The following is a 25,558-nucleotide window of genomic DNA, read 5'->3' as shown; positions in this document are numbered from 1 at the left end:
AGTATTACAGTTATTTTGGGGGAAATTTGCATAATTGCATTGCAAGCTGATTCAAGGTGTGCCCCTAAAATCTCTGCTTGCGCTCCTGAAATGTCCAGTCAGGGCTTCAGCGCTCCCGGGAATAGAGTTAGTCTGGAGCCCTGAGAAATACTGTGCTTTACAGAAAGCGTGTGATCCAGATTTACAGTGTTTTTAGTGTAGTTTATAGAAGAGTGTTTTATAACACACTCACACTTTAGGCTCTGAAATGTTCTAGCAGTAAATATAACCTGCTGTCTATTATTTATCAGAATACACAACCGTTATAAGGGCTTTAGTGTGTGTGTGTGTGTGTGTATGTGTGTTTGTGTGTGTGTGTGTGTGTGTATGTGTGTGTGGATGTGAGTGTGTGTACGTACATGTGAACGTTTGTGTTTGTGTGTGCATGTGAGTGTGAGTGCGTGCATGTGACCGTGTGTGTGTGTGTGTGTGTGTGTGCGTGCATGTGAGCGTGTGTGTTATCAGTGTGTGCATGTGAGTGTTTGTGCGTGCATTTGAGCATGTGTGTTATCAGTGTGTGCATGTGAGTATGTGTGCGTGCATGTGAGCGTGTGTGTTATCAGTGTGTGCATGTGAGTGTGTGTGCGTGCATGTGAGCGTGTGTGTTATCAGTGTGTGCATGTGCATGTGTGATTGTGGGTGTATGCATTTGCATGTGGGTGTGTGATTGTGTGTTTGTGCATGTGTGTGCGTGCATGTGACCGTGTGTTTGTGCATGTGAGTGTATGTGCGTGTGTGTGCGTGCATGTGAGTGTGTGTGCGTGCATGTGAGCATGTTTGTGTTATTATCAGTGAGTGCATGTGTGTGTGTGATTGTGCATGTGAGTGTATGTGCGTGTGTGTGTGTGTGCATGGGTGTGTGCATGAGTGTGCGTATGTGTGCGTGAGTGCGCATGTGTGTGTGCATGCGTGTGTGTGTGTGTGCGCGTGAGTGCGCAAGCACATATGTGTGTGTGTGTGTGTGTGTGTGTGTGTGTGTGTGTCCACCCATGCTAATCTAAGCGTCTCGTACGACAGCATGATCAGGCTGGATTCAGTGAACCTGTAAAGTAGGTCACATGATGCATCAGTGACAGACAGCAGGACACGATCTGCCCTCACACTGTTACTGAGTGGTGATATAAAGGGATAAAGGTTATTTAAAATTACATTTTCTGTAACAAACAAAAAAGGCCTATTTTTGGGGCCATTAGGATTTTTTTTTAACATTATCATCATGACATTAGGATTTTTTTTACTCCACAATTTTGTAAATGCCTTTTTTTGTAATTCTCATTATTCTTTAAGGTGATTCTCATCCTTTTCATGTTCTTATATTATATATAGCATTACGGTAATGAGAATCATTACAAATGTAAATATATAAATCATCAGGACCGTCTTCTGCACTTATAATTGAGTTTCAGAAACATTTCATGATTTAAGCTACAGTGATTATTTCACAGCCTGGAGGGGCTTATTGTTTTTATAAAATGTGGGCATGCAAAATATGATAAAAGACAAATATTTAAAAAATTGTTCTGCCAAGAAATAAAGTTTGTTACTCTAGAAGTTGGCAAGCTAACTAGAATTTTGGCACATTAATAGCGGTTGAGATTGTAGCCCTAAAACCTGGAATAGAAGGAGCTTTTTTTAAGCCAAAATGTCAAAAGCAGTTTTTTTTTTTTTATGTAATCATAAAGATGTGAGTTTATGAGCTTGTCTTTGATGATTTAATAGAAATCTGTATGTCCAAAAATGGTGGTAATTAAATGAACACATAAAAGTTTTAACAGTTTAATTAATCTCTTAAAATGTAATCAAATATACATTTTAAAATTCTCGTTGTAAAATTCTTGTAAAAAATTGTGCAACACAACAGTTTAAAATAAAACAAGGAAAGAAAATGGTGATATTCCTGTAAAAAAAAATCACAAAATATTATTATTATTGTTATTATTACTTTAGGAAAGGACATTATTCTGTACAAATTTCTTCACTTGTTTTCTTCACAATGAAAATATATGTATTATATCATTTTTACATTTAAATATTACAATGGCAATATTTCATGTATGGCGTGGCGTTGGCAATCTTGTCCGAAGAAAATGCAGTTTTATTGAAAGGATAATCCACGATTGTAGTCGAAAACAGGCAAAGGTCATAAACACCGGGTAATCAGTCCAAACAATAACAAACACAACAAGGCAGGAACACGGGTAATAAAGAGTAATCCACGGATCAGGCAACAAATCCAAAAACCAAGAGACATGACACCAGGGAGAACGCTCGGAATTGCAGTGTGACACTACACAAGACTTCGCAGGGAATGACAGAAAGAACCAGGCTTATATAGGGTGAGTAAACAAGAAGATGAGACACAGGTGAAAACAATGAGTGATGATGAGTCCGGGGAGTGAGTTCTGGGAAATGTAGTTTATCAGGGAATGACAATAATCTGTTGTGAAGTGCCCTCTGGTGGCTTTCAAGGGCACTCCAGCTGGTGACCGTAACAATAATAATAGTAATAATAATAATTACTATTATTATTGTTGTTATTATTACTATAATTATTATTAATATATTATAGTTATAGTGATATATAAATCACAAAACACCTATAAAAAAATCTAATAAAACCTGGATTTTTAGTTTTATTTAAATAGCAATCACAATTTTTATTCGATTTTTACTGTATTTCCCCAGTGTGGCTCACCTTCAGCTTGTCGAATCGTATTATTATTAATATTTTATAGTCATATTGATATATAATCATAAAACACCTATAAAACAATCTAATAAAACCTAGTTTTTTTGTTTTCATTTAAATCGCAATCACAATTTTTATTCGATTTTTACTGTATTTCCCCAGTGTGGCTCACCTTCAGCTTGTCGAATCGTATATTATTAATATTTTATAGTCATATTGATATATAATCATAAAACACCTATAAAACAATCTAATAAAACCTAGTTTTTTTGTTTTCATTTAAATCGCAATCACAATTTTTATTCGATTTTTACTGTATTTCCCCAGTGTGGCTCACCTTCAGCTTGTCGAATCGTATTATTATTAATATTTTATAGTCATATTGATATATAATTATAAAACAATCTAATAAAACCTAGATTTTTTGTTTTCATTTAAATCGCAATCACAATTTTTTTTCGATTTTTACTGTATTTCCCCAGTGTGGCTCACCTTCAGCTTGTCGAATCGTATTATTATTAATATTTAATAGTCATATTGATATATAATCACAAAACACCTATAAAACAATCTAATCAAACCTGGATTTTTTGTTTTATTTAAATTTCAATCACAGTTTTTAATAGATTTTTACTGTATTTCCCCAGTGTGGCTCACCTTCAGCTTGTCGAATCGTATTATTATTAATATTTTATAGTCATATTGATATATAATCATAAAACACCTATAAAACAATCTAATAAAACCTAGTTTTTTTGTTTTCATTTAAATCGCAATCACAATTTTTATTCGATTTTTACTGTATTTCCCCAGTGTGGCTCACCTTCAGCTTGTCGAATCGTATTATTATTAATATTTAATAGTCATATTGATATATAATCACAAAACACCTATAAAACAATCTAATCAAACCTGGATTTTTTGTTTTATTTAAATTTCAATCACAGTTTTTAATAGATTTTTACTGTATTTCCCCAGTGTGGCTCACCTTCAGCCTGTCGAATCGTATTATTATTAATATTTTATAGTCATATTGATATATAATCATAAAACACCTATAAAACAATCTAATAAAACCTAGATTTTTTGTTTTCATTTAAATCGCAATCACAATTTTTATTCGATTTTTACTGTATTTCCCCAGTGTGGCTCACCTTCAGCTTGTCGAATCGTATTATTATTAATATTTAATAGTCATATTGATATATAATCACAAAACACCTATAAAACAATCTAATCAAACCTGGATTTTTTTTTTATTTAAATTTCAATCACAGTTTTTAATAGATTTTTACTGTATTTCCCCAGTGTGGCTCACCTTCAGCTTGTCGAATCGTATTATTATTAATATTTTATAATCATATTGATATATAATCATAAAACACCTATAAAACAATCTAATAAAACCTAGTTTTTTTGTTTTCATTTAAATCGCAATCACAATTTTTATTCGATTTTTACTGTATTTCCCCAGTGTGGCTCACCTTCAGCTTGTCGAAGCGCTCCCCCAGCGCCGCCACCTGGTGCTCTCGGTGATGCCCGACCAGTTTACACAGAGAGCAGATCAGCTGCTCATCCGTCACACAGTACATGTTGACCTTCTCCTCCGCGTGTTCGGCACAGGCTAGTCCTCGGACCCGAGCGTCCGGTACCGGCTCCGTCAGCCGGTGACCCGTGAAGGGCTTCTTATTAGGGTGCGTGGCCCGCAGGCACTCCTGGCAGTACGAGACCTCACAGGTGACGCAGGTCTTCAGCGCCTCCTGGGGCGGGTCGGTCTCGCAGAACTGGCACTGGACCGGGGAACTCATGCTCGTGCGCCGGGTCTCGCTCGGGGAGTTCGGGCCGCTCAGCGAGGCCTTCTGGAAGCGCTCGATGATGTTCTGCAGAGTCACGTTGCGCTTGAGCCCGTCTAGGCCCTGCGGGTCGAGGGCGATGGCATATCGGCAGGTGGGACACTGGAAAGCAGAGACGGGTTTGGACTCGTCGGATGAGCTTCGGTGGGACACCAGGATTCGGTGAGCACAGTTAAAGCACAGGCTGTGGGCGCAGGGCAGAAGAAGAGGATCCTCGAACAGCTCCAGACAGATTGGGCAAGTCAACTCCGACTCCAGTGTGTCCATCTTCAGTGAAGCGATCGGGACGCCAGCGAAACCCAGGGAAGCCGTTTAGCCGTCTATGAAGGAATTAAAGATGGCTTTACTTTTGGTTCAACATTCAAAACAGTCATCGGACCAGTGGCAAACATTCATTCAAACACTTAAACTGATCAAAAGTGACAGTAAAGACATTTAATGTTACAGATTCTGTTTAAAATAAATGCTGTTCTTTTGATCTTACTATTCATTAAAGAATCCTGATAAATAAAATGTATCACAGTTTTGACAAAAGCATGAACTGTTTTCAACACTGATAATAATCATAAATGTTTCTTGATCATCAAATCATCATATTATAGTGATTTCTGAAGGATCATGTGACACTGAAGACTGGAGTAATGATGCTGAAAATACAGCTTTGATCACAGGAATAAATGATTGTAAGCTGATAAGCTGATGTACATTAGAAAAATATTTCACTATTTTACTGTATTTTTTGATCAATTAAATAAATACTGCCTTGGCTTGGTGAGACTTCTTTTAGAAAAATCCTACCGACCTCAAATTCTTGAGCGGCAGTGTATTTTGCCTCACAAACCACTCAAAGCTTTCATGACTCATTCATATTTGATAATCATAGGCTTTAGGAAAGAAAAAGCAAAAGTGAGAGCTCTTTATCCTGCTACTCCAATGTTCCCCCGGAGTAAAAGATCCCAGTAATAGGAAAATCCTCTAGTGATTCAGAAGAGATCTCAAAATGAACTCAAACATTTCTCATTAAATTCATTTGAAATCTAATACTCTTACTGGATGGGTTCAATCCATCTCATGCAGTCCGATAAAGATTGCTTGATTATTTTTGAGTGCTTAACTATATGTATTTTGTTATTGCAAAACCACCAGACAAATTTTAGTCATATGGACGTTTACAGAAACCTCAATATCTCAGTTCTGGATGATCCGAGCAGCTTGGAACAAAAACTCATCTTTATAGCACTTTTCAATGGAGCCAATAAAGTGCAGTTTTTTAAAGTCCCCTTATTATGCTTTTTAGGATATTCCCTTTCATGTAGTGTGTAATAAAGCTGTTTGTTAACGTACAAGTTTCAAAGATCAAAAGTGATTCTGAACTGGAACGAGTCGTCAGTAATTCAGTCTCACTTCCTGGAGAATCTACGTGGGTTTGTAACTAATTAACATAATGTCAGTCTGTGGTCTTGATTGGCTGAGCAGCGTCTCTTAGCCCCGCCCTCAAACACTAGTGTATCTGAGACTGGAAGAGTTCGTGATGTTCGTGTCGAGAAGACGCTGTTTTCTGAGATTGATACGATAAAACACACACCATCGTTACTGTTCGTATCACTGTTGATCAAGAGCTGAGATTCAGATATGATAATGAGCGTTTGCTTTCTGACCAATCACAGCAGAGCAGCTCTCAAAGAGGCGGGGCTTAGAGAGACTGAATCTTTGATCGAAGCGTTTCACACACTGAGAGGAAACAGCTGATTTTTCAACCTTAGATGCATGTAAATCTATTGTTAGGAACTTTTCAAACTGCATAATAGGGGCACATTAAATTTTACCCTAACTTTTTTAAAATTGATTATATCTAGTGCAGGGCTCCAGACTGCGACCAAATGGTCGCATTTTGCCACAATTTTTCATGCCAGTGCGACCAAATTTTTGTTAAGGTCGCGCTTGCACGACCAAAGCTTTTCCCAATATCAACAAATGAAATTAAAGCGGAACGATGCGCTACTCATTTGTGCTTCACAGACCAATTATCAATTCGGACCAACAATAGACAGCGAAGCGCCGCAAGCTATTCGAGTCGCGAGCCGGTTTCAATCACCTGACACCGTTACAACACAGCGCTGGGAGATCCAGTGAAGAAATACATTGAATTCGTCACAGAATTAATCAGATCAGATTAAATAGATCAGATCAGACAGCGCTGACGTGCAAACCAGGAGAAACATGTCAAATATGCGTTTCAAGACAAAACATGTAATATTAATATTGCAGCCTGCACTGCTAACTGTGCTGAAGATACGTGCCATCAAAGTCAGGCAACACAAACCTGTTTCAAGACTCGTAACAATATACCCCATTAGCACATGCAGAAACTAAGAAATTTAATTTTCTATTAAGATATTTATTTTGTTAAGGAAAAATGACAAATGTTTGAATGTTCTACCTGAGATTTGTGAAATGTTCTGACAATAAAGAGTAGTTTAAAACCACAATTAACGCTCTGGTTTCTACAACTTTCACTTAGGAGCATAAATCTGTCTTTAAACTTGAAAGAAATAAAAATGTGACATTTATGGTGATAATTATCGATACCGACTGATATAAAACAATTATCGTGATCATTTTTTTTGGCCATATCGCCCAGCCCTAATGTGTATCATAAATGAACAAGCTATAGAAGGACTTAAGTCCACAAATGAACAACATTCACCATGGATTTACTGTAGTAACACTACTGTAGCCATGGTATTGTTGCAGAAATGGTCAAAACCTTACAAGTACTACACATATTTTCCAGCACTTCAAAACTCTAATATTTTCATATTTAAATGGTATCTTTAATGTGATGACCAAAACTTTATTTGTTCATCCTTCAAAGATTTACACCCCACTTATAAGATGTAGGAAAACTCACACTTATTTAAAAATAAAAAACACATTAAATTACCATTGTAACAGTGGCTGCAGAGGAGCACTTATTAGCTATTTCCACTCCCTAATTTACATTTTCACTTGTTTTGATTTAAATTATTTTAATACATTATGAATGATAATAATTAAAGTTAATTTTATCTACACCTTTACTCAAGCTCAGTGCTTTATCGTCAGCCCCCAGTGCTACCAAATACTTTCTGTAGGACTTAACATACTTGTCTGTATGATAAGTCTATTTATTTCATATTTAAATATGAAAAACTGTGTTGCGGGCTGATTTAAGGTGTGCCCCTACATTTTCTGCTTGTGCTCCTAAACATTCAGTGCTCCCAGTAAAAAAACGTTTGCAGTCTGGAGCCCTGACCTAAAATTTTCACAGATGAATTATACTGAGATAATTAGAACTGAGATTTTACAACCAATTAAAATCCAACTTTGAAGCAACCAACATTATAGACAGAACCAGTGACTGACAACTACTGACTCATTTAATGTAGCTTTATTTCCCACAGGGAGTTTTGGGAGAAACATCTGAAATATGTTGATACTTCCTAAACCACTGATTCTCAAAGTGCGTTACGAAGAGGAATCACTGAATTCCCAGTACGATCACACCGGTGTGATTAGATCTGTCAGTGCATCACGTGATCAACTGATAAATTCAAATGTGCTTCTGCGTGTTGGCCGGCGCTGATCATATATTTATACTAAATATTCAGTGTTTTTAACCATATAATGTTTATTTAAGGTTTTTAAATTCACATGGGTAATTAAAAAAAACCAACACATTTAGAGTTACACACTGATGTCTATGGAAGCGGCAATATCCTTTCCATTATAATTGTAAAAGTTTAATCTATTCTTCTCCCAGTTCACCGGCCACTTACTTTCATGTATTTCTGGAGAAGTGGATGAATTCACGTTAGTGCTACACGATTAATCATATCGCAACGCGATGTCAAACCTATGCGATTATATGACGCAAAATGCTGAGATTTTATATGAAATAGCCTAAACAAATTAGGGCAATTAACGCAGCATCTGTTAATTTTTGTCATAATTTGGCTAGTGTTACATGATCCCGCTCTTATTCATGCAAATGCTTTTAAACTATTCATGCATGCGCCAGAATACAGTTCTCTTTCGCGCTTGAACGAACAATAACACACAATTATGCCAAAATGTCTTTTTGTCGAGTTTCTTCATAACATAAGAGCAGTCTTATGATGGACGTAAAGAGTTGTGACTCGTGAGAGAATGAGGCGCGTGTGAGATTCGTCTCTGTCAGCAGCGGCTGCTCTTAAAGGGACAGTACACAGTAGCCACTAATTATCTCTGTCAGCAGCGGCTGCTCTTAAAGGGACAGTACACAGTAGCCACTAATTATCTCTGTCAGCAGCGGCTGCTCTTAAAGGGACAGTACACAGTAGCCACTAATTATCTCTGTCAGCAGCGGCTGCTCTTAAAGGGACAGTACACAGTAGCCACTAATTATCTCTGTCAGCAGCGGCTGCTCTTAAAGGGACAGTACACAGTAGCCACTAATTATCTCTGTCAGCAGTGGCTGCTCTTAAAGGGACAGTACACAGCAGCCACTAATTATCTCTGTCAGCAGCGGCTGCTCTTAAAGGGACAGTACACAGTAGCCACTAATTATCTCTGTCAGCAGCGGCTGCTCTTAAAGGGACAGTACACAGTAGCCACTAATTATCTCTGTCAGCAGCGGCTGCTCTTAAAGGGACAGTACACAGTAGCCACTAATTATCTCTGTCAGCAGCGGCTGCTCTTAAAGGGACAGTACACAGTAGCCACTAATTATCGCTGTCAGCAGCGGCTGCTCTTAAAGGGACAGTACACAGCAGCCACTAATTATCTCTGTCAGCAGCGGCTGCTCTTAAAGGGACAGTACACAGCAGCCACTAATTATCTCTGTCAGCAGCGGGTGCTCTTAAAGGGACAGTACACAGCAGCCACTAATTATCTCTGTCAGCAGCGGCTGCTCTTAAAGGGACAGTACACAGTAGCCACTAATTATCTCTGTCAGCAGCGGCTGCTCTTAAAGGGACAGTACACAGCAGCCACTAATTATCTCTGTCAGTAAAGTGAATCAAAGAACAAAGGGAACAGTGAAAACACTCACTGCTCTTGACTAAATATCTTTTGTAAGTTTAATAAGGATTAGTCTAGTGCTGCAACAACTAATCGATAAAATCGATTATAATCGATTATGAAAATCGTTGTCAACGAATGTCATTATCGATTAGTTGGTCTGCTTACGTCACGGGGAGCGTTTACTGGTACGCACACACACGCAAGGTCTCTCTCCCTCAGGCACTCTGCCGAGCGCGCGCGCTACACGGTTTGGAGCAGTCTCTTCTGTCTCGCATGCGCGCTCTTGCTTGCGCGCTCTAGATTTCGGGAGTTTGAACTAATTCGCGGGCATCAGGGAGCCGCAATCAATATGCGGGAGACTCCCGGGACTTCCGGGATCTTGGGATGTCTGTATTTTGTCTCGAGCATCAGGTTGCGCAATCAGTTCGCTCGCAACGTAAGTGATGGATTAAAATAGCGCTACCGCAGAAATAGGTTAAATTAAAACGGTCTTTACAAAGTGAAGCATTAAATACAAAGGCAGTTAATAACAGCAGCAGTAAAATATTGTTTTTTAGTCACTGTACTCAGTGGTTTTCAGCGAATGCTTGTGCACTAATGCATAATTTCTCCTGTCCTTTACTCAAGCCTGTTAGCTTGCTGGGTAACGTTACCTCCATTCCGTTCTCTTTTTATAGCATTTGTCTACTAAGTTTTAATTGTTTTTCAAACGCGATGTACTGCGGCTCTACGTTCACACAATTGTTTTCAGTCTTTCTATATTTATTTAATCAATTTATCCTTATATTATTCTTTTATATATTATATATAATATATATTACATTCTTTATCCTTATATTCCTTATATATAATTAATTTTAAATAAAAATTAAATGAATTATATATTTGAGATGTTTTTAGTTTGTTTTTAGTTCAGATATTCACATCTGAACAACATGTCTGTGTAAATTTGTTTTAACAAAAATTGTGTTAAAACATAATATGTTGGATATCATTTTTTTAACAATAATCATGTTTGTCAACTTGCCATCAGCAATTATCATTAAAAACAATGCAAATATTGATATTAGTAAAACTCAATGTGTGGCTTTTGCACTTTTTAAAGTACACTTTTACACATAAATACCCTGATTTACGGTTTTATTTAGTTATAATAAAAAAAAAATCTAATTTAATTTCTATCCGATTAATCGAAAAAATAATCGTCCGATTAATCGATTATCAAAATAATCGTTAGTTGCAGCCCTAGATTAGTCTATATATAATTTAAAATGTATGCAGCACAGACTGTTTGATAACTTTATTCAATTTCTGTATATGTCATACCTGTTAGACAGGAAATTGTTGTATTTTTTGAAGCCTAATAAATGTTTAAAAAAATTGATAGCTTTCAATGACGGAATCACTGTAATGTTGGATGGCTATAATTAATGTTAAAAATTTGTGGGGGGGGGGGGGGGGGGTTATCCAGACATCAATGGCTTATTGATCATTATAGGTGTTATCAATCATTTAGTTGTTGCTAGTTTGAGTTGAGAAATACACATTTCAGCATTATCACTAATCTGTGTGTGCATTTTCCTTGAGAACCGAGCAAGCTGACTCATGAAACCATTTGTTTATTATATCGCAATCGCATATTGAAATCACAATATTGACCTCAATATTCTCAATATTGAGATTATATAAGCAATATAAGCAATATGACATTTTCCCTGATTCACGTGTTTTAAATCCAGCAGATCTGATTCTCTGAACGGCGGCACAAACTAACAAGGCGGCGCCCGTCGCGCGTACAGCTCGTATTCAACGAATGTTATTTCTCATGCCATTTATACGCCAAAAATAGTTTTTGCGTGCATTTGATATGCAGTTTATGGCGTGTAATACGCACACACTCCCCACCCCTAATCCTACCCAAGGGGTTTTCAGTGCGTATCATATGCACCCAAAAACCATTTTTGGCGTATAAATGGCACGAGAAATAACATTCGTGGTATAGATACGCACTTTCATGAGATTGTGTTGGCTCAACTAACGCGATGATATTTTCTTTACAGCTGATCAGCTCCACTGTCTGTCTTGGTTTTCTCTTGCAGCTGCACGTTAAACATTTTTTATGAAGTACAGTACTTTCTTTTTTTACTTTACATTTAAGTACAGTACAGTTTTTATTTAACTTTTAAGTACAATACATTTTCATTTAATCATTATTTAAGTTTTTTATTTACCTGTATGTAAGCAGCACAGTGCAGTGTTAATGTTCAGACTGGGTTTTTACACCGTATAAAAAGGGTCTGACAATAATAAATATTCTTATTAGAAATAAAACTGCTTCGGTTTAGAGCTGTGCATAGCTATAGCTGAATAGTTAGGCCTACTACACTACTGTATTTTAATATTGGTCATTATGGTGGTACTTGGTGAAATACCAAATATTTTCTGAGGTGGTACTTGGTGAAATACCAAATATTTTCTGAGGTGGTACTTGGTGTAAAAAGTTTGAGAACCACTGTCCTAAACTATTAAACAGCAACAAATGCAAACACAGTGAATATTTGCATATGTCATTAAAGCACCACACCGGGCCTGTTTGCATTGTGTTTTTGATTGTGTAATATTATAATATGATCATGTCATGAGCTTGACGGCTCAGTCGAGCAGAATCACGAGTCTTTGTTTGGGAGCAGATGCTCTGATGTCCATCACACTCAATCACACGGATTCCCATCACACACTCATTATGAAGCTCGTTACTCCACAATGACCTGTGAAGATCCAGTAATTACACTTTCCAAAGCCATCGCCAAACAAAAGGGCAATTGTTTGAAGTTAATACAATATCTGTACAAATGTGCACAGAAACAGTAGCCTGCTGTAAACAATGACCTACGTTTATTATGTGACGAATCTATGAATCTGAACCGCAATAAAAAAGTTAAAATAAATCATAAATTATAGTAAGATTAGTTTATATGGAATACACATACGGTATTATCATCATTAACTTTCCTTTAATTCAAATATGCACAAAAATATGCCCCTGGTTTCATATTTCACATTTAAAAATAATAGAGCCAAGCCAAGAACCCTCAATAATACAATATAATAAATAATACAAATGCATGTGAATTATGTTAAGACCAAACTGCAGCTTTGTACCTAATATCTACTCTAAACGAAGCCATAAAAGATAATTAATCAGAAGATTAGTTTATCATTAATGTCCATGAGGATTAAATGGGATAAACAGTATTAAATCGAATTAATGTTTAACTGTTAAAATCCCTTCTGAGCAACGGACCAAAAACAATCTTCGGTTACACTTTATTTTAAGGTGTCTTTGTTACACTGTAATAATATATTTAAGTACTGAGTAATAATAACTACATTTACTTACAGTATGAATTGGTTTAGGGTTTGTTGCATGTAATTATGCATCATTCATACTACAGTAACTACGTGTAACAATGACACTGTAAATTAAAGTGTTACCAAATCTCCTATTACTCTAAACATTAATTGACTTGACAATCGCAGTTTAGCAGAACAAAATGTGGCCCATTTTCACAGAAATGAACTTTAAACTCAGTAAAGTAACAGTTTCCCAAAAACCCTCGGAGTGCAACATTGTGCATTAGATCCAAACTAAAGATGCACGCGGAATATTACACGGAGACAGATTCATATACAGAGTATCATACAGTCTGCTGTCACACACACACACACACACACACAAACACACACTACAGTAACGCAGTTGTGTTTCACCCACCGATGGATTTCGCGTCTCTTCGCGCTTCACAGCCATTTCCAGAACTTCTGTTCAGATTTCAGAAAGCGTGTTTTGTTCGGAGAAAAGCTCTTGTGAAGAGCAAGAATTCCAGATGGTTCATTCCCCCATAACACGCTTAATCCAAAGTCACTGCCAGTGCGAGACGCTGAACTCACACACACACACTCACACGCGCGCGCGCGCACACACACACACACACACATCACAGAGGGAAGTCCGACCCATTTCCGCGAATCGGTTCTTTCGAACATATTGATTCAGTGAACTAGAGATGTGATTCTTTTACGTCATCACGTAACACTGACATCACGGCGCGGTATTTCTAAAACATATCAATAAATATTTAGGCATATCGGATTATTGGCAAAATATTTTATACATAAATGTACATTTTTAAAATGTTTATTATATTCAGAAATTAATTAAATTGAATAATGAATTGAGTAATGAATTCTCATACGCCCTCATTAAAATGAAAAATCAAAATGCAGTAAAACTTTGTAATTTGTTTGAATTATATAATCTGGTATAGTTTTTATAATTTATTTATTTAATTAATTAACTTTATTTTAATTATATTCTATTATATTTATTATTATTTCATTTTATGTGTGTTTATGTTTATTTTATCATGGATTCAATATGGTTCTGTTGTGTTAAGTCTTCATGCGTTTTCTTTCTCTGTATTTACACTGTTTATGCCATGTTGTTGTATTCAGATTTGTATTCAATAAGAAAAAAGCGTGCAAGTTTTAGTGTCATGGATATACTATAGTCTTTGTTAATTTTAGACTTTATTTTTATGTTTTGTTTTCATTTTTTTCATGTTTTAACCATAAAGCTAATGTATAATTTGTTTATTGTAATTACATTGATGTAAGTTCAGGTTATTGCAGCAAATATTCAGTAAAAAGAAAGAAAGAAACATAAAAGCACGTTAGACCTCGATACTGTCGCCTCCAAACATTTGAAATGGAAAGGAAGAGTTTTAGTCAATATCAACAGAAATAAATCCTTATTTTGTGACACAAGTGAATGCAAAATATTTTATTAAACAGTAATCAAAATTATGAATATAGAAAACACTCGAACTATTTATAAACCATCTCACAAAATTAATTAGCATCTTTCAGATTTTGCATGTTCAAGTTGTAAATATTTCAGCACATTATAATTCATAATATTTCTGCTATGTGACGATTATACAGCAGCTTATTAATCAAATCCTAGCATGATTATAAAAATATTAATTATCAAAAACTGCTGTAAGTTACATTACCAAATATTGTGGAAATGACATTTTTAAAGACAATACATGTTATGTGAAATAATGAGGCTATGTGAAAGTATTAATGATCTTAATATTAGCATATAATTGGTTCGTGTTGTTCGTGTCGAGAAGACGCTGTTTTCTGAGATTGATGCGGTAAAACACACGCCATCGTTACTGTTCGTATCACTGTGATCAACAGCTGAGATTCAGATATGATAATGAGCGTTTGCTTTCTGACCAATCACAGCAGAGCAGCTCTCAGAGAGGCGGAGCTTAGAGAGACTGAATCTTTGATCGAAGCGTTTCAGACACTGAGAAGAAACAGCTGATTTTTAAACCTTAGATGCATGTAAATCTATTGTTAGGAACTTTTAAAACTGCATTATAGTGGCATTATAAATATTACCCTAACTTTTATTTTATTGATTATCTCAACAAAAAAAATTCACAGATGAATTATAGTGTATAGTTGAGATTTTTTACGATTTTACAACCAACTAAAATCCAACTTCGAAGCAACCAACATTACAATTTTTGAACAGAACCAGTGACTGACAATTACAACACATTTAATGTAGCTTTATTTCCCACAGGGAGTTTTGGGAGAAACATCTGAAATATGTTGATACTTCCTAAACTATTAAACAGCAACAAATGCAAACTCAGTGAATATTTGCATATGTCATTAAAGCACCACACCGGGCCTGTTTGCATTGTGTTTTTGATTGTGTAATATTATAATATGATCATGTCATGAGCTTGACGGCTCAGACCTCAAAACTGTCGCCTACAAACAGTTTGAAATGGAAAGGAAGAGGATAATATATAATACATCGATAATTATATTTCTTTAGATAGTAAAATATTGTTAAAATTATTAATTCCCAAAATGAACTATGGGAAGCACTAAAATGTATACATGTTATGACCATAGACTGTAGGGTTATGACCTCAGTGTTTAGCATAATGTTTAACAAAAAACAAAACAAAAATACACTCTGAATCACAGCGAGTCTGAAAGAGTTGACTGAAGAACCGTTCGTAATGATTCAAAACGATTCGTTAACCGAGTCATTTTGAGTGCGGTATTGTGAACTGGTTCATGAGCGGACTCGACTCAAAAGAATGATTCTTTGGTGAATCGTACATCACTAATAAACACACAGAGACTCAGAGAGAGAGAGAGAGAGAGAGAGTAAGTAAAGTCAGCACAACAGGAAAAGCTGCCTGATAATTCCAGGAAAAGCGACTCCGCCTAGAGAAAGAGTGGAAAGAGATTGGAGAGAGTCAGTGTCTGTCTATCTCTCCATCAGCTTCTCTTCTGAGGACATGTGCTGGATCTGCATCTCCCCTCTCCTCTCCCCTCTATATTATTATATAATTAATAATAATTCTAATTATTGGACAAAAAACTTCCTCACATAATAACTAGAATACTGTCTAACACTTGATGCTGCTCTGTTAAGCCCTCGTCGTCGGTTAGGAACCTGTGTGTGTGTGTGTGTGGGGGGGGGGGGGGGGGGGGGGGATCGCTCTTTGATGCCAATCTTTCATTTGAAAGTCACGTGTCTAGTGTCTGTAAAACCGCATACTTCCATCTTAAAAATATATCTAAATTACGTCATATGCTCTCATTGACAAATGCGGAACAGTTAGTTCATGCGTTCATGACATCAAGGCTAGATTATTGTAATGCTCTACTGGGTGGTTGCCCTGCACGCTTAATAAACAAACTACAGCTAGTTCAAAACGCAGCCGCTAGAGTTCTTACCAGAACCAGGAAGTACGACCATATTAGCCCGGTTCTGTCAACACTGCATTGGCTCCCTATTAAACATCGTATACATTTTAAAATATTGCTGATTACTTACAAAGCACTAAATGGTTTAGCTCCCCAGTACTTGAGCGAGCTCTTAACACATTATAGTCCTTCACGTCTATTGCGATCTCAAAACTCCGCCAGTTGATAATACCTAGAATATATAAATCGACTGGAAAAAATTTCCTCCTCTCCTCTTTTCTCCTCTAATCCTCCTCTCCTCCTCCTCTCAATTCCTCCTCTCCTTTCCTCCTCATCTTCTCCCATCTCCTCCTCCTCTACTCTCCTCGTCCTTTTTTCTCCTCTACTCTCCTCCTCCTTTTCTCCTCTACTCTCCTCCTCCTTTTCTCCTCTACTCTCCTCCTCCTCTTTTCTCCTCTCCTCATCTTCTCCCATCTCCTCCTCCTCTACTCTCCTCGTCCTTTTTTCTCCTCTACTCTCCTCCTCCTTTTCTCCTCTACTCTACTCCTCCTCTTTTCTCCTCTACTCTCCTCCTCCTTTTTTCTCCTCTACTCTCCTCCTCCTTTTCTCCTCTACTCTCCTCCTCCTCTTTTCTCCTCTCCTCCTACTCATCTTCTCCCATCTCCACCTCCTCTTTTCTCCTCTACTCTACTCCTCCTCTTTTCTCCTCTACTCTCCTCCTCCTCTTTTCTCCTCTACTCTCCTCCTCCTTTTCTCCTCTACTCTCCTCCTCCTCTTTTCTCCTCTACTCTCCTCCTCCTCTTTTCTCCTCTCCTTCTCCTCTCCTCTCAATTCCCCCTCTCCTCCTCTTTTCTCCTCTCCTCTTTTCTCCTCTTCTTTTCTCCTATTGCTCCTAAAAGAGAGCATATTATGTCCTCTCCTCCTCTTTTCTACTCTTCTCCTCCTCTGTTCTCGTCTTCTCCTCCTCCTCTTTATTCCTCTCCTCTCAATTCCTCCTCTTTTCTCCTCTCCTCCTCTTTTCTCCTCTCCTCTTTTCTTTTCTCCTCTTATCTCCTCTCCGCCTCTTTTCTCCTCTTCTCCTCTTTTCTCCTCTCCTCCTCCTCTTTTCTGCTCTCATCTCAATTCCTCCTCTCCTCCTCTTTTCTCCTCTCCTCTCCTTCTCTCCTGCTGTCCAGTCGATTGGTTTTGCGTCAGGCCCAGATGTTACACGGATATAAAAACACCTTCAAATTAATTCATCTTGATTTAATATTACCACGAACCACAAAGTCCATCAAAAAGCCTCCTTCACATGACAGGCTGAAGAGAGAAATGCAAAAACAGCAGATTTTCCCCGTATACACAGTTTTATGTTAGCCATAATACTAAGTGACAGATGGATTTGCAACAAAATATCATAGAATTTTTTTGGACACATGACCTTAACATTGCTTTTTTTCCTGTCTGTGACTTATGAAATATATATATATATATATATATATATATATATATATATATATAAAATATATAATTTAATTCATATAAATTGTAATTATAATTTAAATTTAAAGTGTACATTATTGCAGTACAAACATCTACTGCCAAAATTTTGAATAATATATCTGGATATTTATATACATTAAAGTAATGGGAATTTGTGTGAACATTTGCTTAATTGTCCAAAAAAATTGCTGCAGTGAAATATGATTCTAAAATAAAAGATTAATAAATTATTCCTGTGCAAAATGTGTTTATTTGATATATTTATATGTTTATTATAATGAAATATGATTTGCATGTTCTTGACAGGTTTGGAGATATGGGTCAAACTCACATCAGTGACAGTTATTAAATATGAATGATAAATAGAATGCGTTCCGTGACTCGTCTGCAGTATCACTCGTTTCTCATGGAGAATAAGCTGAGAGAGAGAGTGTGTTTTTCCCAGCAGCTTCAGAGCAGCTCGTGTCAGATGTGGCCTGAGAACCGGTGCTGAAGGACTGCACACACACACACACACACACACGCACACACACACACACACACACACACACACAGATGTGGCCTGAGGACCGGCACTGACGGACTGCACACACACACACACACAGATGTGGCCTGAGGACCGGCACTGACGGACTGCACACACACACACAAACACAGACATACAGATGTGGCCTGAGGACCGGCACTGACGGAATGCACACACACAGATGTGGCCTGAGGACCGGCACTGACGGACTGCTGACACACACACACACACACACACACACACACACACACACACACACACACACACACACACACACACACACACACACACACACACACACACACACACACACACACACACACACTGCTGCCAGCTCTGGTCTCTATGATCCTGACGCCACGGCGGAAAAACAGTTGCTGTTGCTGATTTTTTTTTTTTTACATTATTTGTACATTTATATTAGAAAGTCTCAATAAATTAAAATAAAATATGCTAATGATGTTATAAAAATAAATAAAAATAGACTGAATAAAAAATATACAAAATATATGAGTAAATATTATATATATATATACAGTTACTGTTGCTTCAATCTCGTCTTTATTTGCATGTGTGACCATGAGGCAATCCAAAACCTTTGATTAGTTTTTTTTAATTTATTTTACTGTAAAAATAAAAAAAGGACTGCACACACACACACACACACGCACACACACACACACACACACACACACACAGATGTGGCCTGAGGACCGGCACTGACGGACTGCACACACACACACACACAGATGTGGCCTGAGGACCGGCACTGACGGACTGCACACACACACACAAACACAGACATACAGATGTGGCCTGAGGACCGGCACTGACGGACTGCACACACACAGATGTGGCCTGAGGACCGGCACTGACGGACTGCTGACACACACACACACACACACACACACACACACACACACACACACACACACACACACACACACACACACACACACACACACACACACACACACACACACACACTGCTGCCAGCTCTGGTCTCTATGATCCTGACGCCACGGCGGAAAAACAGTTGCTGTTGCTGATTTTTTTTTTTTTACATTATTTGTACATTTATATTAGAAAGTCTCAATAAATTAAAATAAAATATGCTAATGATGTTATAAAAATAAATAAAAATAGACTGAATAAAAAATATACAAAATATATGAGTAAATATTATATATATATATACAGTTACTGTTGCTTCAATCTCGTCTTTATTTGCATGTGTGACCATGAGGCAATCCAAAACCTTTGATTAGTTTTTTTTAATTTATTTTACTGTAAAAATAAAATAATATAATAAGTCTGGGTATATAAATCAAATGAAAATAAATTAATAAATAAAAAATATGCTGAAATGCTGAAAGAAAAATAATCGGAATTCAAAATATATTTTTTTAACATTAATTCTTATTAGTGGTGCTTGCCAAAGGCAAGGCACTCACCATTGTTATTGCTCATACTTATATTCTTCTTTATTATTCCACGAAGAATTTGACGCGCTACTCCTCCCACAGCTTTTGTCACAGACCCATGAATGAGGCATCAAATCATGCCGATTATCCAGGAGTGGTGTGCTATGACTTTAAAAAGGAATCGGGGGTACGATGTTTGCCCCAGGGGCGAAAAAGCGTCCGTAAAATCCCATAGACTTAACATTGCAACAAACTTTGACGACTCATAGCTCCGAGCGAGGATTTCTCAGAAACGTGTGATTTGCCACATTTGAAGAGGCTGACAGGCTCTGTAAGTACATACCTCACAATGGGGTAAAAGTTGCACCCCTGAGGGGCAGGAGCTGCCCAAAGTTGCCCCATTGACTTTCTATGGTGTAGGGCGACAAGCAGCCTTTGGAGCTTCATCATTGGCAGCTCCATAGCAACCAAACAGAGTCCAATAGCAACTGTTTATCAAGACATATATCTCTGCTTCAAAACATCGTATAGAGATGGGAGTTGGCTCGTTTGTTTCGGTTGGGAAACAGTCTGTAAATATCACCATGGTAACTGTGTATTCATACCCTAGCAACCATTTAGAGCCACCTAGCAACCATATTGCAACATATAGAAGCCACATTTCAGCTCCACAACATCGTTCAGACATGATTGATGGCTCGTATGCAATCATGTACAACACCCTAGCAACCGAGTGGCGAGTTTTGCCACTGCAAGCACCCATTCACAATTTCTTCAGGAAATGTACATTCTAGTTATTCTCCCGCAAAGTTTGTCACAAATCTCAACCGACGTTTTCACACACACAGACCCAAAGGGCCTGACACCCCTGCGTCTCTCCCTCTCTCTCTCCCTCAGGATTTATATTATCAAGCAGCCAATAAGTAATGTCCTAAAATCTTCATAGCCACACCCTAGCAACCAGTTACAGCACCCTAGCAACCACTAAGAGCTCCCTAGCAACTACCCTAAACCAATAAATACATTTTAAATGAGCAATATCACACTCGTAGCCTTGCAGTATCGCTGTATATGAGAATGGCTGTGATTCGGCCATAGGCATGAGGCTGCAGGCCGAGTGCCATACTAAATGCACTCGTTACTAAAGATTTTAAGACCTTTGTAAAAACTCCATAGTAACCATCTGTGACAACTACCAACCACCTAGTAACCATAGCATCCACCAAAAATAACAATACCAACCGCCTAGAAACACCCTAGCAACCACCCAAAAATACCCTAGCAACTACACAAAACACCTTAACATCTGCCTAGCAACCACCCAGAACAGCCTAGCAACCACCCAAAATACCTTAGTAACTGCCTAGCAACCACCAAAAATACTTTAGCAAACTGCCATCCAAAGCCTTAGCAACAACCAGAACACCCTAGCAACCACCTAGTAACACCTTAGCAACCACCCAGAAAACCCTAGCATCATCATAGCAACAATCCAGAACACGATAGCAACAACCCAGAACACCCTAGCAACCGCCTAGCAACCACCCAGAACACCCTAGCAACGCCCTAGCTACCACCCAGAACACCCTAGCAACCAACCAGAATACCCTAGAAACCGCCTAGCAACACCATAGCAACCAACCAGAACACCCTAGCAATGCCCTAGCAACCACCCAGAACACCCTAGCAACCACCTAGCAACCACCCAGAATACCCTAGCAGCCGCCTAGCAACACCATAGCAACCACCTAAAACACCCAAGCAACGCCCTAACAACCACCCAGAATACCCTAGCAGCCGCCTAGCAACACCATAGCAACCACCTAAAACACCCAAGAAACGCCCTAACAACCACCCAGAATACCCTAGCAACCGCCTAGCAATCACCCAGAACACCCTAGCAACCACCTAGCAACCACTCAGAACACCCTAGCAACCACCTGAACAAAATGAATAAGCCATATCTTAGCACCAGAACATCGTACAGACATGTTTGTTGGCTCGTATGCAATCATGCACAACACTCTAGCAACCGAGTGGCGAGTTTGGCCACTTAATGCATTTAATTACTGCAGGTTTGTGTAATATTCTAAAGTTTGCATTTCACTGTTTTTATTAATTCTGAGTAATACTGAATCTGTTTTAGTGCAAGTGAGACAAGTAAATGTTCACATTTATTCTAAAAGTACAATAATCATCATGTTCACACGCGCCTCTGCACTCACGACTCTCTCAACATGAGCTCTTTAAAGAACAATTAACTTATTTTATGTATTTGAAAATGTAACTCAGATATTTTGTTGTAAATTTAAAAGAAATGCCTTACTTTTATTGGTGTAAAGTTACCCCATAACGTCACGATTCGATACATATCCCGATACTGAACTCACGATACGATATTATTGCGATACTCCAAGACATATGACAAAAGGTGAACAAAAAATGAACTGTTGATTAAAATGCTAAATTTGGTAAAATAAGAACAGGCTTGGACTTGGTGCTGATAAATCCAAAGCGCGGGACAATAGAGACGCCAGAATAACAATATTCATGATTCAGAAGCTGAAAATCTACCACTAGATACATTTAAAATAATGTCGGCCACTTTTTACTGGTATCAAGATATTTGGCATTATCAGGACACACAAATATTCCCCCATTGCATTATACATTATATTCAACATATAGTTCAACATTTAACGTAGTACTGACACTAAATTTTCATTTTTATTTTGGGTGAACTATACAAAATATATTGTTCCTATCCACACAGTACATATTGAAGCATTTTTGTATTGCGATATATTGTTACACCCCTACTTACTTTACTAGTTACTAGCGTTGAACGATATGCTCCATTTTCATATCCTCCAATCGTCAGCCTGTAAGATCGGCGACAAACAGTATAGAAGTAACAAGAGGCGAAACTCCGTCGCAGTTTTGGTAACAATCGCTAGATGGCGCTGATGTCGCGCTGACGCCATTTTGGACTGAACCAACGGTTTTACCGTTAGCACAACTGTACAGCATAATGTCTGGAAATAATTGGAAACAAAGAAAACAGTGTTCTGCCATCAACTGCAACAACTACCAGTGTACAACCAATCAACTAGCATTTCATATATTCCCCAAAGATCCAGAGAGGTAAAGTAGAAAAGGTTTTTATTAATGTTAGTGCGCAGCATACGCATACGTAAATAGCGGCATGTACAACAGTGAGTGCAGGGAAGTTGTGCGTGACAAGGAAAAGTGCAAAAACACTCTTGTATACATGGTGAAACTATTCAATAGAGTCAGAATCCATCATATACTACGGACCCAAAATCCACAACTCTCACAGCCCAAACAGAAGCTCTACAGAATATGTTTAAAGCTAAGTCATCTGTAAATCTGTACATTAACTCTCTCTTTCTGTATCAAATGTAACATGTGTTGTACAAAGTTTGTATCAGTCAAGATGAATTAAATTATAATAAAACTAAAGACTTAAACATATAGAACAGCTAATATACTTACCATTGCCATTCTATTTGTAGTAACGTAAATGTGTGCACTTTACTTGCACAATGTTTGATTTGTTGTGTGTAATGCAGCCAGAAATGATGATGTGATCTACTTACCGTCACCAATTTTATTACTGTTCATTTTGTGATGATCTTCTATTACTATTACATATTCTCTCTTGACTAATGTGTCCCTTTCACCTAACTCACTGTTCATTGTGTTTTGGCTTTTTCAATGAATTTGTCAATAATGTCATGAGGAACATGGGCTGTTGTTACTAGTGTTGTAAAATTGTGCTGTATGAAAACGGGATTATCCCCGAAAGTTATCGGGGTAAATAAATAGGCTATTTGACAGCTCGTGCTCTATGACGAAATTGTTTAATTAAAAACCGATCGTTCCATGAGCATTATTACATTATTCAACACGCCGTTTTAGTTTAGGCTATAGAGATATTAAAAACTAGAAACTACTATTAAGTTTCCTTAACCGCTTTTGAATTGGAACCGGTATCGTTCAGTTCTGTGACAGCTGTGTTGCGTTCAGTCCAAGATGGCGGAGCTGCGGCGGCGCAAGTTTTATTACTTTGTTTTATATATGAGAATCTTTTTCTATTTTGCTAGCAAAGGTGGAGAGTTTATTAATAGGCTAAATCAGGTTATTTCCCGGTATAGTGAGGTAAAAAAAAAGATCCTAATCATTTATCTGACTCAGTTACTTGACAAAAGTAATCTGATTACATAACTCAAGTTACTTGTATAATGCGTGACACTGTTACACGTGTCCTGATCCCACAGATCGATGTTTCCACAGTTCGAGTCCTGAAACTGAAGCAGAAGAGCAGTCGATGAACAGATCAATGCTGTGAACGAGTTCATCCATCAACTCGGGATTCAGGCGTTTGAACACATGGGCTGATCACTGGCACAATCAATAACAGAAGTGTTTCTCTTCACTTCCTGATCTCACCAGAAAGATATCTCAATAGTTCACTAGATGCATGAAAGCAAGTGGTTTTTACATGAAGTTTCACATTATAGTCTTTGACAACCAACGCATATCATTCCCACTATAACACTGTATTACTGTGAAAAGTTTTACTAATTATTTTATGATTTTGTATTTTGCAATAAAAAATGTAGGGTAGTTAAACTTTTATTTTCTTCTTATCACTCACATACATATGAAGAATGTCCTTTTTTTAAACTCGTATGTTCTCCTGAATTTTTGTATATTTGCATGTTTCTGGAATAAAAAAAATATATATATTTTGAATTTTATTCAATGACACTCGGTGCAAATAAATATTGAGATATATTTGATAATTGCATATTTTACAGCATGCATTTGCATATTGCATTGTTAAATAAATCAGCATCAAGTTGCCATTGCATATTAATAAAACGCGCAGAATCTGGAGCTCTATTTTTCAGTCATTATTATATGCTGATGTGGACTGAGGACACGGATGACATCTTAACACTGACATCTGTTATAAAGAAGAGAAATGTCCCGAGATAAACTTCACCGATTACTTCAAGACATCCGAGGCGCTGCGTTTCTTTCTTTCTTTCTTTCTCTCTTTCCAGAAACTGATGAAGTCAGGAGATTAATAATGACTTTCACAGACTGAATCTGCAACAAAACTCCTCAAAACTCCCTGTCTGTCCTCAATAAAGCACTGAAAAGTACAAATCACTTCTTCGAAGAGCAGCTTGAAGGAATGCAGTGTTTCTTCTTACCTGCAACATGATGAAAGTCTGATAAAAGTGAGCAAACGCTTAAGAGTTTCGGCCAGTGTCCAGTTTCAGCCTGTCAAAGAGCTTCTGTGTGTTTCAGTGTGTGTCGCTGTGTGTTTCAGTGTGTGTTTCAGTGTGTGTCGCTTCAGTTTCTGCATCTCTATCGGCCTGATGACGGACAGCCGAACCAGCCAATCAGAGCGCGAGGGCGGGCCGCCTGACCACGTGGGCGGGGTTTAAAACTGGGATCCGAATATCCGTAAAAATAAATAAATAATAAAATTAAACTAACTGTAAAAAAACCCCATTAGATTAGATTAGAAATAAATAAATTTAGTTTTTTTCAAATCATTGTTTTAAACTTTAATCATATTAATATATCACAGTATAAATTGGATATTTACATGAATATATAGGCTATATATAGTCTTAGAATACGGGTCCGTGGC

The 25,558-nt window shown here is 37.6% G+C and overlaps 1 protein-coding gene across 2 annotated transcripts in view; it reads right to left on the bottom strand.

Moving 5' to 3' along the window:
- Positions 1-25,263, bottom strand: part of mid1 (midline 1) — a 46,584-nt gene extending 21,321 nt beyond the window's left edge. The window contains exons 1-2 of one of the 2 annotated variants that reach the window (XM_077216951.1): positions 25,113-25,263; positions 4,213-4,901 (exon numbers count right to left, since the gene is read on the bottom strand). In XM_077216951.1, the coding sequence (XP_077073066.1) occupies positions 4,213-4,848 (636 nt within the window). In that variant the 5' untranslated portion in view covers positions 4,849-4,901; positions 25,113-25,263. Of the gene's footprint in view, positions 1-4,212; positions 4,902-13,399; positions 13,650-25,112 lie in introns of those variants that run through there. The other variant, XM_077216950.1, reaches the window with a different exon arrangement.
- Positions 25,264-25,558: the final 295 nt, after the last annotated feature.

The sequence above is a fragment of the Siphateles boraxobius genome, unplaced genomic scaffold, assembly GCF_051911475.1.
Source record: "Siphateles boraxobius isolate OS27281-9 unplaced genomic scaffold, OSU_SipBor_1 7, whole genome shotgun sequence".
Taxonomy (NCBI): domain Eukaryota; kingdom Metazoa; phylum Chordata; class Actinopteri; order Cypriniformes; family Leuciscidae; genus Siphateles; species Siphateles boraxobius.
This window is presented reverse-complemented; position numbering and strand designations above follow the sequence as displayed.